At 33.6% G+C, this 17,811-nt stretch overlaps 1 protein-coding gene across 1 annotated transcript in view; it reads left to right on the top strand.

The window, feature by feature from the left end:
* The window catches only part of LOC6649099 (neuronal acetylcholine receptor subunit alpha-7), a 106,837-nt gene that overhangs the window by 59,958 nt on the left and 29,068 nt on the right, over positions 1–17,811 (top strand). The window contains exons 3-5 of the mRNA XM_002071236.4: positions 1,247–1,291; positions 4,743–4,852; positions 8,387–8,567. Coding sequence (XP_002071272.3) covers positions 1,247–1,291; positions 4,743–4,852; positions 8,387–8,567 — 336 coding nt within the window. The remainder of the gene's footprint in view (positions 1–1,246; positions 1,292–4,742; positions 4,853–8,386; positions 8,568–17,811) is intronic.

The raw sequence follows: 17,811 nt of genomic DNA, 5'->3' as shown, positions 1-17,811 counted from the left end.
GCATTTTGTGGCCAAAAGCCAATTTGTAAGTGGCAACAACAGAAATCGACAAACAGGCCAAATACAGAAATCACCCAAAAAAAAAAATAAAAAAAAGAAATAGAGGGGAAGCTCGATTGATAAAGAGTCAGAGCAAGATAGAGAAAGAGAAAGAGTGTTGACGAATGTGTACGCTTGCGGTTAGTTAAATGGAAAACTAAAAGAGGCACAACAGATATAGGAAATAGAAATAGGAAATCTACAAGAGGTCGTAATAAATTTGTAAAAAGAGCAATCACCTCGCCCCTCGCACCATCCAGATCATATCCTTTAGCATCATCACTTATGTACGTCTGCCCGTTGACCACAAAAACAAATCTGCTGCCGGACATCGGCCAAAAAAGGATGCCACAACGAGAAATTATTCCCAAAATGTTCAAAGTTCAAGCTCTTCCGCTTCCCAAGAAAATAAAGGAAATGAAAATGTTTTGGATTTCAATTCTCTTGTATGATAATTTCTACCAGTTTACTACTTGTAACATCAAACATCTTTGAAATTTATTAGAAAAGCCTTTATATAATAGCTCAAAAAATATTCCTAATATATGTATGTATATGTATTAATCGTGGGGACAAGGCTGCTCCAGCTTTTTGCTTGGTTACCTGGTTAGCGTTGCCACGTTGGCCATTGAGAAGAATAATTTGATTTTGAGCGATAAGTTACACATATTCTACTTCGTCATACCCCGACCATTTATTTTGGTATCAAGGGCCATCAGCATCATCATCATAACGTAGTGTTGTATCCTCCTGAGTTTGAGTTTGTATGTATGTGTGTGTGTGTGTGTGTGTGTGTTTGTGTGTGTGTTTGGGTTTAATGGCTCTTGTTTGTATAGTGATTATCAATCAATTTCTCTTTCTTTCCCTTTCGTGCCTTTCTCTCTTTCTCTGTGTGTTTGCGTGTCGTGTGTGTATGTTTTTTTTTTTTTTTTGTCATTTTTATTGTACGCTCGTATTGCGATTTAATGCTTGTCATTTGTCATGTTTATCATATTCATCCACACTCTTCTTTCTATCCTATCATCATCATCCTATCGTCAGGAGAGACGACATATAACAATCAGTGCAAATTTGCTTTGCTTTTTTGTCATGCATTGTCTGTCCACAGAGAAATTGTTTCTCATGTTTTTGCCTCTTATAATGTAATTAAATATGTATGTAGATGAAAAACTAAATTCCCCCTTTTCACCTTCTTCTTTCATTACAGGATGAGAAAAACCAATTGCTTATCACAAATATATGGCTTAAGCTGGTAAGTTTATGGGGCAAACAAAGCCCCAAGAAGTATGCTATGGAATCCGGATAGGTCATCATTTTTGCCCTCAACACATTTGCAATATTTGACTTGTGCACTTTGCCATTAATTTATTATTTATTTATTGCACACTAATATTTGTAAAAAGAAATTCATAAGTTGCATTACTTATTTGCGTTTTTTTGTGTTTTTTTTGTTTGCCGATTTCCCCCAGAACAATAAAATATTTATTAAACAAACTCAGTTCAGAGGGGGCACAAAAAAAAATACAGAAAATTTGTTTCAATTCTTTTTTTGTTTTTGGTTTGCTGTTTGCATTGGGTAAACAAACAAAAAAAAAAAAAAACAAAAAATGTTGTCATAAATTATTGCTGTAAAATAAAATAGCAATTGCATAAATTCCCTACACTTGGCATACCAATTGAAAATCATTTTTGTATTTTCCCTTTCCATCATCATCCCCCTCCCTGTTAGGCTGTAGATAAAAAATTGTGCGTTGGCAAATTCCGGCAAACAAATGAGTTCGCACGAACATGCACACACACACACACACACACCCAAAGACAAAACCTTTGCGAATTTTTATCTTTATTTTTCAAGTTACCCTACAAATGGGTATATAGGCGATTCTAATAAGCAGAATAAGATTATTAGAGCAGTTTTTGAAGCGCTAACAAATTTTCATCTTCTCTCTCTTTTTTCTACCAATAACAAAATCTTGCTGATCTTTTAAAACAAGCCTTCGAGAAGACTAGAGTACGCAATTTTCCTTTTGAATATTTTTTTTTTTCTATGTAATGTATTAAATTGCCACAATTTATTAAACAAAAGAAGCAAAAAAGGAAAAAACCATTCAAATTACTTTTCACAAATTTTTTAGCTTTTTTCTTCAAGGACTCTTCGTCAATTGGAACAAAAAAAAAAAAAATCAGAAAAAATAAAACCAACACCAAATCACTTAATGGCTTAATAGCTTAAATTTGCGTAAATGCCGCTTTAGGCAAATCCTCAAGAAACCGAAATACAGAAAAATACGTACTAAAATCATCATACGACTTTTAGGCTTTGGCCCTAATAGGGTTGATGGAGGGAAATTAAGTAAAATGAAATTCTGTCAACAGCTTAGGCACCTAATCAAGTCAAATGAAACCCAAAAGCTGTAACCAAAATCAACTAATGAATACACGAAGCACAAAACAAAGAAAAATGGATATCTACATGTATAGGAAGCAACCCTTTTCAGAAATTCATCATGTTTTTGGCTAAGCTCAAGTGTTTAGAATGAACTCCATGTTTTGATAAACTGATTGGTCCCACATTTAGACAACATTTGGGTAACATTTATTTAAATTTTACTAATCACTCAACAAAAATATTTAAGTGAAAATGTTAAAAACACGCGACAAATGTGTCCAACATGAAGTGGGAAAACATTTGTTTTCCTTTCGAGGAAATCTGACATGGGACTTGACATCGAGACAGAAATATTTGATTTGGATTTTGTCCCCATATCAAAATGCTTAAAAAACTAGTTAGCGGTTGGGGCAATGTTTCTATATTTCTTGAGAAATAAATTGCAAATAACATAAACTTTACCTTTTTTTTTGTTTTATTTCCTTGATTCTCAATCATCAATCATATGTGTAGGTGGAGAAAATTTTGCCAAAGACCCTGAAGCGAAACGTAATTAAATTTGTTTGCTCTTGCCGACACTTAAGGCGATTATCCACCCAACTCATTTGGGCCAACAGCAGCAGCAGCAGCAGCAGCAACTTGGCCAAATACGCACAACGATTAATCAAATTAAACAATTGCATTTAGATGTCACAATATATTGGCGAGAATTAATCACGCACTCACTCAAATGCAGAACGAATATGAATAAAAATATTCGAAAAAAACGCCAGAAATAATTATGATATATACATACTTTCATGGTTCTTTCTTTTTCTCTCTCCTTTTTTGTTTTCTGTGTCTTTTTAAAGGAAATCTTACGAGTACACAAGAAAAGAAAAAACCTTTCAAGCAAAGTCTTTATTGTGTAAAAACCTTTTCCTCAATGTTTGTGTTGTTGTTTTTGTGGTTGCCTGTACTGGCCGTCTCAGTTTAATGAATTTTTTTTTTTTTATTTTTGTTATTTGATTTTTGGGCTTTTGGGCGGTTTTCTTGGCATTTCTTTTTTGTCTTCTTGGGTCAAGTTAATTAAGTAAAGTTATTAGCTGCTTATGACATTTCAATTATAAATGAAGAAAAGATGGCTGCTTCTCACAATTTGCCACCTTTTTTATTATTTGCATACACATACATAAGAAGTATATATGCCATTTGCAGCAGTTGGTCCTCGACTTGGCAATTAATTCTCTTTTATATTTCATAAAATTTATATTATTATGCAGGAGAAGGAAGCAAAAATAAAACAAAAAAGAATACAGAAACAGAAACAGAAACTACAATTACTCATTGAAGAAATCCTTAAGTCACTTGGCTCGACAGTTTTGTTGCATTGCACAAAAGTGTACAAAGCAGGCAACATCAGTTGCCTCAACTCAAAGCCAAAAACAAACCCATACCGTGGCTGTTACTCGATTTTGAGATACCAGTTAGTTTGACTCTTTCGGCAATATTACAAAAGTCTTGAGAATAACTATTATTAGAAGGACCAAATCCTTGTCTGAATTCTGTTGGTTTTCATTATCAAATGTCAAACACAAACTATAATCGCGATGCATTACATTAATACCAAAATCAATTAATAATTAGAAAGCAGTTTTTATTATGTTTAAAGTATGTGAACATAAGCCGAATTAAATTCATGACCAGCACTGTATTTTCTAATCGTATAGGACTTAAAAAATAAATTAGAAAAGCAAACAACAAATCATGTTTGTTAATAATTGTATATTACCTTTTTTTTAACCTAATTTAATTTAATCACCATTTTTAACATAAATGTTGTCGAAATATTCAATTAGCATTTCTATTTAACAAATAAATAAATAGCATTTATGTTATGTTTTTCTGATTTTATTTCTCAATTGTCGGCTAAGAAGATGCTCATTACTTTACTCAACAATTAAAGTTATAACTTTAATGTATTTAAAAAACAGTTGGAACTTTTACTTTTTATTGCACTTACGATTAACTTAATAAATTTTCAAGTGTTTTGATTTTAATTTTCAATATGAATTATCAATTATCATTATATTATTATTGTTAATTTTGTACAAATTATACAAGTGCCTTATCAGAAGCAAACAAAATTTTCTTTCTTTTCATTATTTCATCATAATTTCTGTCAAGTCCCTCTCATTCACAAATATTTTTGACATTACAGGGTACTCAAACAAATAGAAAAAAATTAATAAATAAAAAATTCAACAAATTTCTCTCGTTTTAATCCCATTTTATTTCATTTATACATTTGTTTTTGGCTTTTCATTTTATACAGGAATGGAACGATATGAATCTGCGCTGGAATTCAAGTGAATTTGGTGGGGTACGAGATTTACGTATACCGCCGCATCGCTTATGGAAACCGGATGTCCTCATGTATAACAGGTGGGTAACAATAATCGCACAAATGCCGCAGACCAAAATCACAAAAAAAAAAAAACGAAAAAAGAGAAAAATCACAGAAAGTCAGGGTAACAATGCTGAAGTTTGTATACCCTTGCGAAATGTTTTGTGTTAATCCTTTTACAAATTTAGGCTAAACCGACAGACGGACAAGGTTAAATTCAAACTCATATCGATGTTCGTCTATGACACACTTACTTCTAGACAAGAGTATATACCCTTTTCGTTAAAAAAAGACAACAACAACAAAGATTACTCCATATCAATATTCACATAAATACTCAACACATAGAAAAAAGAAACGTAAAATGAAAATGCTCTCTAAACATTTGTTTTTTGGTCTTTGTGTATTAATCTATGGATATGAAATTTAACCGGGAACTTTGGTCATTATTACAATGCAAGTTGATAACAAAGCATATGGCCAACGTAGGTCAACAAATGGCAGCTCATAAACATAAAAAGGGATTTCGCCTTTTTTGTTCAAAAAATAAACACAAATTTTATTATCAACCAAAAGCTGAAATGTGGGTGTTGGGGTGTGGAGGGTTGGGGAACACACCAAAAAAGAACGCATTAAATGCAAATCAAAATGTAGACCCACGAAATGTTGTGGTCTATAACGAAAATTCTATACACTTGCCCCTTTTTTTTTGCTGTTGTTCTGGCTGGAGAAATCTCTTACCTATATTTTTATCGTAAAAATCAAACAAAATTGCATTCAGAAACGATTTCAAACAATTTGTTGATCAATACAGAGGTAAGGGTAAAATTCTGGTCATAGTTAATATAAATAAAAAATGTTGTTTTTTTGTTTTTCTTTTGGTAAGGTATGCCAATTATGAATATGGCAATAAAAACATCACATTAAAAATACAATACAATAAAGAGGGAAACAACAGGTGAACAAAAGACTCCGAACCACCACCACGACAATCAAAATGACGCTCATAAAAATGAGGAAAAAGTCTTCATTTATATTTATATGGTATTAATATTATCAATTTGCATATTGAAATATTTAATGGAAATGTCGAATGAGGGGCGGGGGGAAACAAAAAAGGAAATTGATTGGAAACAAACCAATAAAAGAACACAGGAATCAAGTGTAGGAATCTCTATCTGTGATTTAACCATGTCCTTTTGTATACACTTGCATAATGGCTAGTATTACATAATCGGATCATTTTACAAATAATACGAGTCTATTAACTGGTATTTGCTTTATTTCGGTGTAATTCTCAACTAGTTTAAGTCAGAATAAACAGTTGGTCGTTAAAGACTCATTTTATTAAAAGGAAGTTCACTGACACACTCACTAACTGACTTGTTCACTTGGCTCACAGGCTCACTTGTTCACTTGTTCAGTCTGAAAAGGATGTATTAATGATAATCGAAAGATTGTAGAATCCTTTAGATACCCAGCATATTTACTCACAGACCGACGGCAGACGTTCAATTTTGTTCACTCACTCACAAGCGACTCAACAATAATGATTTTTCATTATTTTCCCATCGATTTGTAGAATTAGTCCCATAAGAAAATATGATTTAAAACGTCACACATTCAAATAAGCATATTTTTGAAAACATTTTTAATAACCAGTTCAAATTTTTACGGCCATGCAAATTGACTAGTCAAAACAGAGCATTAAAAATACAATTAGGTTAAGGGAAGGGAGGGAAATATTCTTGCTGGAGAATGGAGAATCAGAACAAACAACAACAAAAAAAAAAAGCAAACGTTAAAGCAGTAAAAAGCCAAACACAAATATTTTATGAAGGCTACTTCTTGCATGTGAGCAGCGGCCATTGTTGTTTTATACTTAGTTGTTTTAGTTATTGTCGTTGTCTCAAGACTCTTGAGATTTTTGATGATGTGACTACAATGGAAAGGACGACCCATAGACATAGAGAACAGCCACCGACCAGCAGCATGTTGATGATGAAGCACATTTTTGTGTTGACATATTTGTGTGTGTGTGTGTGTGTGTGTGTGTATGTGTATGTGTGTGTGTGTGAGAGAGGCAAGAATATTAACAAAAACGTTGAACAAACCAGCAAAATTTAAGAGAAAGCGAAAGTTTTACTCTCCTTGTATACTTAAATGGACTTACTTTTGGAAATATTGCTAAATATTGCTTTCCCTCACATGATAAGGACAAGTTGAACATGAACATAAATGATAATTATAATTTAAATATTAAATTAATTAATTAATTAAATGAGTTAATGAAAACATTTTACTCTAAATATCGAATATCTCTCATGAGGTAAAGAGAGTAGAGATAAAGGCAAAGCTAAAAGTTGAGTTCAATATAAACTTTCTTTCTTTATTGCTTTTGCAATGCTAAATAACTAACAAACTTTAAGACATAAATGCCAAACATTTCTCTATAAAAAGTCTTTGGGTTTTTTTTTTTATTAATTTTAGTCGAAAAGTCTGAAACTATTTTTTAACAAATTGTGGCCATGACTTTATCCTTTTCACTTCTGACTCACACATACGATACAACAGGGAGGGAATAGCATTTGCTAAGCCCAACTAATTGTTATTATAAAAGGTAAAGCTGCTAACCCCATCGGAACTGTTCAATCATGTAGTTTTAATAAAAGGGGCCAAAAAAAGCAACATAAACACCCACAAGAGACCGAATTAGAATTTATTTATACCCTCACTTTCAATATATGGCACACAGCCTTTAACATGGCCGAACGACCCTTTCGATTACTGGGTAGAAATAATAAATATTAAATGACTTTGCATGCCAAGCCAAAAGTGGCAGAGGGAGTAGCAGCTCAGAGGACGCATTGCCTATGGATTAATCATTAATCAGTTTTCCACACATGGGTGGAAGGACGACGCATGGACTGATCAGTGTCCCATGTGCGCCATGATTTATGCATAAAACTCAACTACATATGCAAATTTTCATCTATATTGTTTCTGTAAGGCAGACAGACACTTAGAGCAGGTTAGATACATGTTTCCATGCCTTGAATAAGTACTTTCAGCTTATTTTAATCTATATTGATAAGGTTTTAAATTACATACATGGGACTATCTTTCGAATTGGCTATCTATCAGGTTTCCCTCTTGTACATATATGTACATATATAACTGTGTTCTACATAGTTAGCCCAAATACAGAGTTTTCTCTATATTAATCACCTACTGCAATCGTTATAAAAGTTTTATTTCATAAAGACCTTTCTGATTCTATACCCAATGTCATAAAGTAATCTTAGTTTGAAGAAACTTATTTGCTCTTTAGTTTTTGGACCCAAATTCTTCACAAATGCGTACTTAACTAGTTCATCTATTCTGTTCAGGCGTTAAAGAACATAATTACATATAATAATTACTTTAATAATGATATCAGTAAGCTTCATAATCAATGTGATAAGAATTTTACAGTTCTTATTAAGAATATCAATGAATAAAAAAGAGATAAATAAACTATCTTTAGCGCAAAACTAAACAAAAGTTGAAATTGTTTTCTATTTTACTTGCAGTGCGGATGAGGGTTTCGATGGCACATACGCCACCAATGTTGTGGTCCGGAATAATGGAAGTTGCCTCTACGTGCCGCCAGGCATTTTCAAATCTACATGCAAAATCGATATTACATGGTTCCCGTTCGATGATCAGCGATGCGAAATGAAATTTGGCTCCTGGACCTACGATGGATTTCAGGTATTTTATTTTGTTATTATTTTACTATATAATGTTACATCGTTATCTTTGAAATTAATTGCAGTTTGTTTTGTTTTCCATTGTTTAAGCAGCGACTAATTAATTATGCACTAAATGCAACATGCTTGGCGAAATCTTTTCACATACATATATGTACATATGTATGTACATACATAGATACAAATATATCTATAGTCATGTCGTTATTTATCGACCTAGATAGAATTTTGACAAATTGCAGGAAACTTAGCTTCAACCCTCAGCTGCCCGTGACCTGTCAGACAGAATCTGCAAGTTGCAGTTTACAATATATATACATATTGTACATATATCAAAAGCCAACAATAACTATTTTTTAGCATTGAATTAATACGTCAATTGCTAGGCCAATAAATATAATTTGTAATATCAACCAAGCAACTTAAATTTATAATAGAATTTCAATTTGCAAAGACTCTTAGACAATTTTGTGCCCGCCCAAATGTAAAACACACTTTTGTCCAAATTCCACTTAAGACAAACTGTGGGTTTGGTCTTTTCTTTTTACCTAGCTATGTTCCAGATATAGCTAACAATAAGATATTCCATCTTAGTTATTATTCCTATAAATTTTTTAAAAGAGACAAAAAACTTCAATTAAAAATCTAATATTCCATAAAAAAAAACTTGAATTTTATGAAGTCCTAATTTAGTCAATATTTAAGCGTTTAAATTTCGATTAAATTGAGATATAATTTTTTGAAATCGGTTAAAAGTCGGCCAAAATACAATGTGACAAAAAAGGCAAATTTACGAAAAATGTGAAAATTATATTAAAATTATGTTTAAAAATTCGAAGAAGAAAAAAACATTATATTTGTTTTCACTGATTTTCATTATGTTCTAACTTCAAAATTCCCTTGTGATCCTCAAAACAAATACATATTTAGTGTATATTTATACATATACGCTTTTCAAATATGTATTTCGATTTTTGAAAAACCAGTTTCAAGAGTTAATCTTGAATATACAAAATGGCATTTTCACGTTGTTTATTGTTTTCGTATAGCGGACAAAAATTATTAAAAGTGCAACTTCTAGGCCTTGAATGCAATGCATTAGCAATGGCATGAAAATTGCGCTGAATTCTAATAGTTAACTCTTATCCCAATATATACCAACTCTTGTTTCCAAGGGCTTGGCAACAAAAACAACAAAAATCTACGCTTAATTCAATTCAACGGCGTGCGGGTGGGAGTACGGATGGGGATGCAAATGGAGGAGAAGTGGAGTTACACATTTATCAAATGTGCCATAAAAAGAAGAAGAGAAAAAGGACGCGCAGTGCAAATCGACAAAAAGACAAGGGCAAACGGAAAAGTGCGTGGGTGAGAGCTTGGCCCAAGATTTATTGAAATGTATTTTCAGAAACTTCGTTCTTGCCGCTTTTTGTTGCTCTCGCTCTCCACTAGATTCTGCTGTGTTTTATTAATTTCCAATGCTTCTACTTGACTTTGCCATTTTTGTGCCAAAAAACAAAAAAAAAGAAAAACTTGAAAAACGCAACAAGAAAAGGAAAAACAAGAGAAAACCCAGGAAAACCGCACGAGGCATTGGCATGCTTAAAACTAAAACGCGAAATGCATGTGGTTTCGTATAAGCTAAGTTACAAACTAAGTTTTTTTTTTATCGTTTTCTTTTTCGGTGTGTGTGTGTGTGTGTGTGTGGGTATTTTTTTTTTTAATATTTTACGTGTCAACTTTTGCGTGCCAAAAAATTTGCCAGGCCAAGAAGTGAGGGAAATGGAAAAATGTGAGGAAAAATGTTGCGTAGCCCTGCATATAAGATACATTTGTATCTTCTATGTACATGTGCATATATTGGTGTATGTGTGTGTGTGTGTGTATGCTGGCATCGTTGCTTTTTTGGCCCGTGGCCTTACCATGTCAGCGTCAGCAGAGGAAGCAGTGAAACAACGTCTTGTGCCATGCAAATTAATGCACTCGCTTTGCCTTGCCTTGTCTTTGCTTGGCCACCGCCCCTGGCCATGCCCCCTTGGCCCTTGTGTTGCCTTGGCATGCGAGGCTAACTTGCGATGCCAAAACCAAACAGTTTCACTGATTAGAATACCAAAATACTTACAAATATTGCCTTATTTCTTTGCATTTGCTTTAAAAAAATTTCAATCATGCTCTCAACTTAAATTCACACATTTCGTGTTTGTCTCAAAAATTTCACAGTTTTGATTTCATATCAGTAAAAAAAAACCTTACAAAACTATTCGAATCGAATGGAGTTTTATGAAATAGTTTGGGTAAACGTGGTTCATCATGATTTACGTTTAAAATAAACGATTCGAATTTGTTGTTGTTGATATTAATTTAAATTGGATTTATTTGATGTATCAATTTTTGTAATCGATTAGAAATTTTCGTACAAAACGCAGTCTAAAATGATGTGCAAATTTTCTCAATAATTCTCAAGAACCGCTAACTTTGCGATTCTTTAACTTTGTCATTTTTTGTAGTGATTTTTAAAGTAAACGTCTTTACTTTCTTATTATCTTAAAATTAGCGAAAATTTGGCATCAAATAAATTCACTTCGATAATTTGTAAAAGTACTATTAATAATTTTTAGTATCATTTTCAAAATTGACTAATATTTCGACTAACTGACGCCATAATCAGTAAAATGTTTTTTCTTTTTTTTATACCATACACCCATAGAGTGAAAAGGTATATTAAAGTCGCCAAAATGTATGTAACAGGCAGAAGGAAGCTTCTCCGACCCCTAAAGTATATATATTCTTGACCAGTATCAAAAACCGAGTCGATCTAGCCATGTCCGTCTGTCCGTCCGTCTGTCCGTATGAACACCTAGATCTCGGAGACTGTAAAAGCTAGAGCCACCAAATTTGGTATGTAGACTCGTGTAGTATGTAAGTTAAGTACATACATATACGCTTTTCCATAAGACCAGATTTGGCCGTTGTCTAGTGGGGGCGCTAGTGTGTGCTCGTATGCTGGTGTATGGTATACCTAAGTCGGCGAGACGACTTACTTACTTCATTTTTACTAATATCTTTAAGGATTCTATTCGGTCTATACTAAGCTGTACAAGTTAATCCTTAGTTATGGAAACTATGTACATATGTCTCATCAATATGAGTGGTGAACGTATGTGTGTGTGTGTGGTGAGGGGGCTTACAACTGAATTGAATATTTATGGAGATGGTGTGCTTTAGTTTTTGGTTTCGGCTCCGGCTTTGGCTCCAGCTGCGGAAACGGATATCCGGCATATAACAAATTATGCGCGGCAAACGCAATGAATGAGCTATGCCAGAAATATGTGACTAACTGCAAGAAGTTTGCGCCATATTTTCCCAGCCATAAAGAGATAGGGACAGAGACAGAGTCAGAGAGAGAGAGAGAGAGAGAGAGAGAGAGAGAGAGTGGGAGAGAGAGAGTGAAGGAAACTAAATGGAAAAACTAGTAGGTAGCAAGAGAGCAATTTATTTAATGGCTTTCAATATTTGGGATATCAACCAGCAGTTGTCTGTCTGCATAATTGTACTCTAATTTTACCTACAAATGAACATATTCCAATAAATGAAGTGAAAACTAGAACTTAACGAATCTTTTTGGTTACTGTTAACAGATATGAATAATACGAATGTTTTGTGATTTGAAAAGAAGTAAGTCATCGGCACTAACTTTAATATACCCTGCTATATCTGCTATCCCTGTAGGGATAAACTTTGGAATGTTGTGGGCCTTAAAATATTGCTAGCCTATATATTAATAGAGAACCCAACTCCAGATCTAGATCATCTATTTGCGTACGTTAAGAAGCGAGAAATATATGAGTGTCTGTCAATCATATACCTAAAATAGTTATTCAAACTGCATTAAAATCATTTTAAAGACTGAGCCGATTTTAATGCCGAAATCAGAACTCAGAAGAGCCTTAAAAAGAAGGCAGAGAATGAAGATAGAGGCAAAGAGAAAGGGAGTTAGAGAATACATATTCACGTTGGTCATTGCCCATAAAATGACATTACTAATTGCTGCTACCATAAAATTGTAATTAAGTCACATCAGAATTCTAATTAAATCTCTCTGCCCACTCGCAAATTGATTAAATGAAATAATTCAATCAGCTGCCACATAGAGCAGCATCATCATCCTCATTATCATTATCAAGTTGCATTTCAATTATTGATGCAATGCTAATTTGATATTGTTATGCAAGGACATTGTGAGTCTTGTTAATTTTTAGTAATCATGTATTAAAATAACTCATTAACTCATTGCATTTGCTATATACCCAGTTAAATGGGTGTAAAATGGGAGAGTAAAATGGTCAATTCCCAATGTTATAGTCACAAATTAGTTCATTTGTAACTTGATTTGGATAAGTAATTAGATTGTCGTTGCTGTTTGCATTACCATAATTGCTTGAAGCGTTTAAATGAATGATGTTCTAAATAGTCTATGGATGAATACTTAAAGTTTCTAAAAATGTTCTCTGTACAACCTCCTTAATCAGGATAGTCTGGGATACTGTCGAATTAACTCACCCTTCAAGGACCAAAGCAAATGGCCCAGTCGGCTTTTCTCTACAAAAAATTTAAAAACACTTTTTACATTCTGAACAGTCTGTTGTGTTTCCTCATATAAGTGTAATCAAACTGGTAATTCTATTTACATGTCAAATCTAATTTGTATTCTTTCTCTATAAAAACAAAGGCTGTCATAGATGTAATCCCATTTTACTTAATAAAAATCAAAAATCCCTTTACTATCACCTTAAACGATTCGTGGACTCTATGTGAGTTTGTCCTGTCAAAAGTCACTGAATTTTGCACCTTTCAATTTGCCTAGTTGGAACAGTGAGGGACAGAAAGAGTGTGAGAGTGGAATAGCGAGAGTCGGGGCAAGTTTATGTATTATAAAAATGGGAAATTTAACTGGCAGCCGGCAGTCAACCAACTGAATGGACGTCATTCCAATTTTGTTGGATTTTTGGGTTATTCTCTTTTTGGTTCTTTGGGTCGGCCATCAGTTCAACAGAGCATCAGAGCGTCAGAGCCAACTTTCAATTCAATCAAATCCGTTTTTTGCCAAAGTCATTGGCAAAGCTTTTAATTGCTTTCGAAACAGCTGGCAGCTTCCTTCGTGTCGTCGCGCCTTGCAAGATTTTGCCTCAACTAATTGCAATAAAATTTCATTCAAAATTCCCCTTTTCCCTACAAGAGAACGAGATTCCGTTACTTGTGCTTGCTTTTCCCTCCTATCGCTCTCTCTCTCTCTCTTTCTCTCTATCCCTAAGCCCTTCTTGCCACGCGTTAATGTCGAAACTGTCAACAGCGAGTTACGTCAGCGTCACCATGGCTAAAAGAAAAAAAATAGACAATGAACAAAAAAAAGAAAAAAAGAAGAAAGGAACATAGCTAAAGCCAAAGGACCTTTTTCTTTCATCAAGCCTTTACCCTTTGCCCGAAACGTGTTGCGATGATAGATAACTTTATTATGCGAAAAGACTTGCGAATGATTGATTTCCAAATAATTGCAAATTTAATATACATACAAACAAATTAGAATAAAAGCAAAAGATAAATACAAAATCATGATGATTAGAATAATGATGATGGCTTAAGAACCAAAATCTAATGGTTTGATTTTATTGCCATTGCTATTACTTTACTTGCTTTGATTTGAGGACAAAAAGACATTGTTTTTTCCTTTATTTGCATCAGTTCTGTGTCCTGTTTTCCATCCCATCCGCCCTTCTCATTATCTTGTTTCACAAGATTCACTCAAGTGCCTTCTCAATGACGTTGAACACAATATCTGCTGCAAGTTAATGTAATCAAAATTGAATTTCGTCTCTCCCTCTCTCGCTCTATATCTCTGGCTTTGAGTAGCTTTCAATGGCAAAAGTTGCCATGAAAAAAGGGTATGAGCTTTGCATGAGTCATTTTGACCGACTAACTAACTGATGTTTGCAAAGATTAGACTATCAACTGATACTTAAGCATGAGTATTTTCAGAAATAGCAAATAAACAAATAGATAAAAGGTGCAAACACAAACAATTCGAATCAATGTCTTCACTCGTTTACTTTCAACATTTCGAAAGGAAGCATGAATAAAAAAGAAGCTAAGCCGTTTATAGTCGTACGAATATATTCGAATAAATTTCTTTTTTTAGTCTAACAATAAGTGAGAAGAGAGAAGACATCGTTACTCTTGTCTTCCGAGTTATTCCATTCTTACACTAAATATTTTTACTCGTAAGTAGTAAACATTCCATTTGCTTTGTATTCGTTACTCTATTTATCCAAAAATATTCGCTTGTATATCTCATTAAGAGATATAAAAATGTTTTTCTCGCAACGTCAGGCGGACTATGTGTCGTATACGCTATATTTTATCCATATACTTATGTAAGTTGCATACTTGGGCACAAACGAATTGTGCTCTTGTCGTTCTTCATTTGTCGATTAGCAAGTTAATTACTTTTAATTAGCATTGAGGTTATTTCAAGTGCGTAAGTTACAATTAGCAGTAGCTATTCAAATGTTTGATTAATATACAAAAGTGATTGTGAGTGGATTAACTGTAAATGCGTTTAAATTAATGACCCCACGACTTATAGTTGACAAGCATCTTAAGTTGTTTTAGTTAAAAACAACAACATTTTCTCGTCGTTGTCACAGAGGAATCTTTACATTTTTTGCAATGATGACTGCTATATGCCATAGTGGCATATGTTTCAAGTTAAAAAAAAAGTTAAGAATGATGGAATAAAATGTTTCTTATTTTAGCAATAAAAGATGTTCTCTCAATTGCTTTTTGTAAATTTTACCTCAAAAAGAGTTATCAAGCGAATTTTAACCCATTTTGATGGCAGTTTCGATTATACATACACAAAAGTATAATTGAGCTCAGTTTCTGTAGGTCCTTTAAAAAGATTGTAGATGCTAAATTAGAAAGAATTACTTAAATAAAAGTGCATTCCTTTTTCAACAGTTGATTTAGTTGAACATTTGTATTCAATTGGAGCTTATCACACTTCTCGAATGCATTATTATCTAGTGGTAGGTTGGTTAATGGTAAAACTTCAAAATTTAGTTCAGAGAAGGAGACAAAAATACCAAGGAATTTCCGCCTCACATCAGAAGCAGCAAGCAGTAGAATACTGGGCTTAATGACTGTTTTTTTCACTCTATTTTTTTTTTTTTTTTTTTTTTGCTTTTTTGCATGTTGAACGTTATCCAAGGACATTACTAGGGTTGGGATTGGGCGAGTTGGCTGGATGGCTGGATGGATAGATGGATGGATAGTATGGGATGGGATGGGGTTGGTTTGGTAAGGATGGGTATTACATGGAGACGGCATGAGATGATGGAGCCTCCATTTCCTGTCATCATCCGTTGTCGTCGTCCTGCGTTTTCGCTGCAGCATTTAAGTATAAGTAAAAGTTTGTTGGTTGTGCCTGATTACTCGACCGACCCAACCTACTGCAATCCTTCAACCTCCGCCTTTTCCTCCCCCTTGGCTATGTCCCTACTTCTGCCATATCAGCCTCAGCCCTTTCCCCGTGGCTGTCGCCTTGGTTTTTAGTTGGCGTCGATGCGCTGCGGCAAAAAAAAAAAAAAACACAGCCAGAGAGAGAAAAGACAATAGCCTCTGTCGTACGCTTTGGGTGGAGGCGCAGGATGAGGCTCCTCCGAAAGTCAGTGTAAATTATGAAAATATCTCGTTGGCTTGCCATATATACTCATATTTACATACATACCACATACTATGCAAGTATATATACACAAACACATACATATATATATATATATATATATATATATATATATATATATAAATTGTTCCAGGCACAGCAAGATCTGACGGCAACTTTTTCGCTTCCCTTCTTCCTTTTCGGTTCTTTTTTCTGTTTTTTTTTTTTGTTTTTTGTTGTTTTGTGTGTCCTTTTTCTCTCTTGTTATTATAATTTTCTCTGTCACATTGAAAATGCGGTTGAAATGAGCAGGAAATGCGCGAATTCTACTAACCCAGATAATCATGGGGTGATTTTTGCATTTTGTTTGCAAACTGTTTTCCAAGCCCTTCTTATCTACATCAGTCCTCCTTCTGCTCCGCCTTTCTACTCCGCCCTCAACTCATATTCTCCCAGTTTCACTTACTTACTACTTAATATGATTATTGTATTATTTTGCACTTTTCATAATTTTTATACCCTTTCCACAAACCAAGGTATATTTCTTTTGTTTAGAATTATGCAATTGGCAATAAAAAGGACTCCATCAAATTGCGGTTGTCTTTCTACACAAAAATTGTTAACGATCATTATATCAAAAATATCTCTCGATTGTTGAAGATATTGAATGATAAATTGAAGATTCTAAGTCTAAATTCAAAAGTAGAACTTCTACTAGAAACAGGAAGGAAAGTGTTCACGAAGGCTAAAAAGGGAGGTGATATCAAATTTCTCGGCAAATTGAGTAGTCAAGATCCTATCCTATATGATGATAGCAACATTTTTTTTTTAATTTTCGAGTGTATACAAAAATCGGTATGAATGACATTATGACGGGCTTCTAGTTTTCAATTTGGTGTGGGTTGGGTTGGTTTTTTTGTTCGTCTTGATTTAAATTTTTAATTTAATGCAACGCGCAATTATGCGCAGTCTTCTCTTATGGCAACGGTTTCTCTTCTGGTTATGGCTGGCTAATTAGCCAAGCCATAACTGAAGTAGTAAACTTTTTTACTCTCTCTCTCTATCTTCTACTTTATTTGCCATCAGTTGCCTTGTTTTACCCTAGTGCAATGAACTGACTCGCCATGAGACAAAAATCAATGAAGAAAAAAACATAATAATTTTAATGAATTTAAACATGATCTAGCTAAAGATTAAGTTAATATCCGCTCACTATTTTAATACTAAAGGCTAAGCTTATATTTTAAATTAAAAAATTGTTAAAAAAGGGAACTAGAGAGTTATTCTAGGAGTAGGCGATAAAGGAGATTGTTTTAATAGTTAATATAATCTCTTAATGTAGTAGGACCAAGTGGTTTTTGATTGGCCTGGTAATCTCTTAGAGACTTAAAGTTCTACTATGTATATCTTAAGAACTCTTATATATGTATGTATATCCCTTAAATGGCGTTTTAGTTAGGTTTTAGCTAGAAACCAACAAAGCACTAAATATTAGATCTCCTTTGATCATTGGTCTATATTCTAGAAA

This window comes from Drosophila willistoni (assembly GCF_018902025.1).
Source record: "Drosophila willistoni isolate 14030-0811.24 chromosome XL unlocalized genomic scaffold, UCI_dwil_1.1 Seg141, whole genome shotgun sequence".
In the NCBI taxonomy this organism is placed as follows: domain Eukaryota; kingdom Metazoa; phylum Arthropoda; class Insecta; order Diptera; family Drosophilidae; genus Drosophila; species Drosophila willistoni.
Note: the sequence above shows the minus strand (reverse complement) of the source record. Positions and strands in the feature narration are given on the sequence as shown.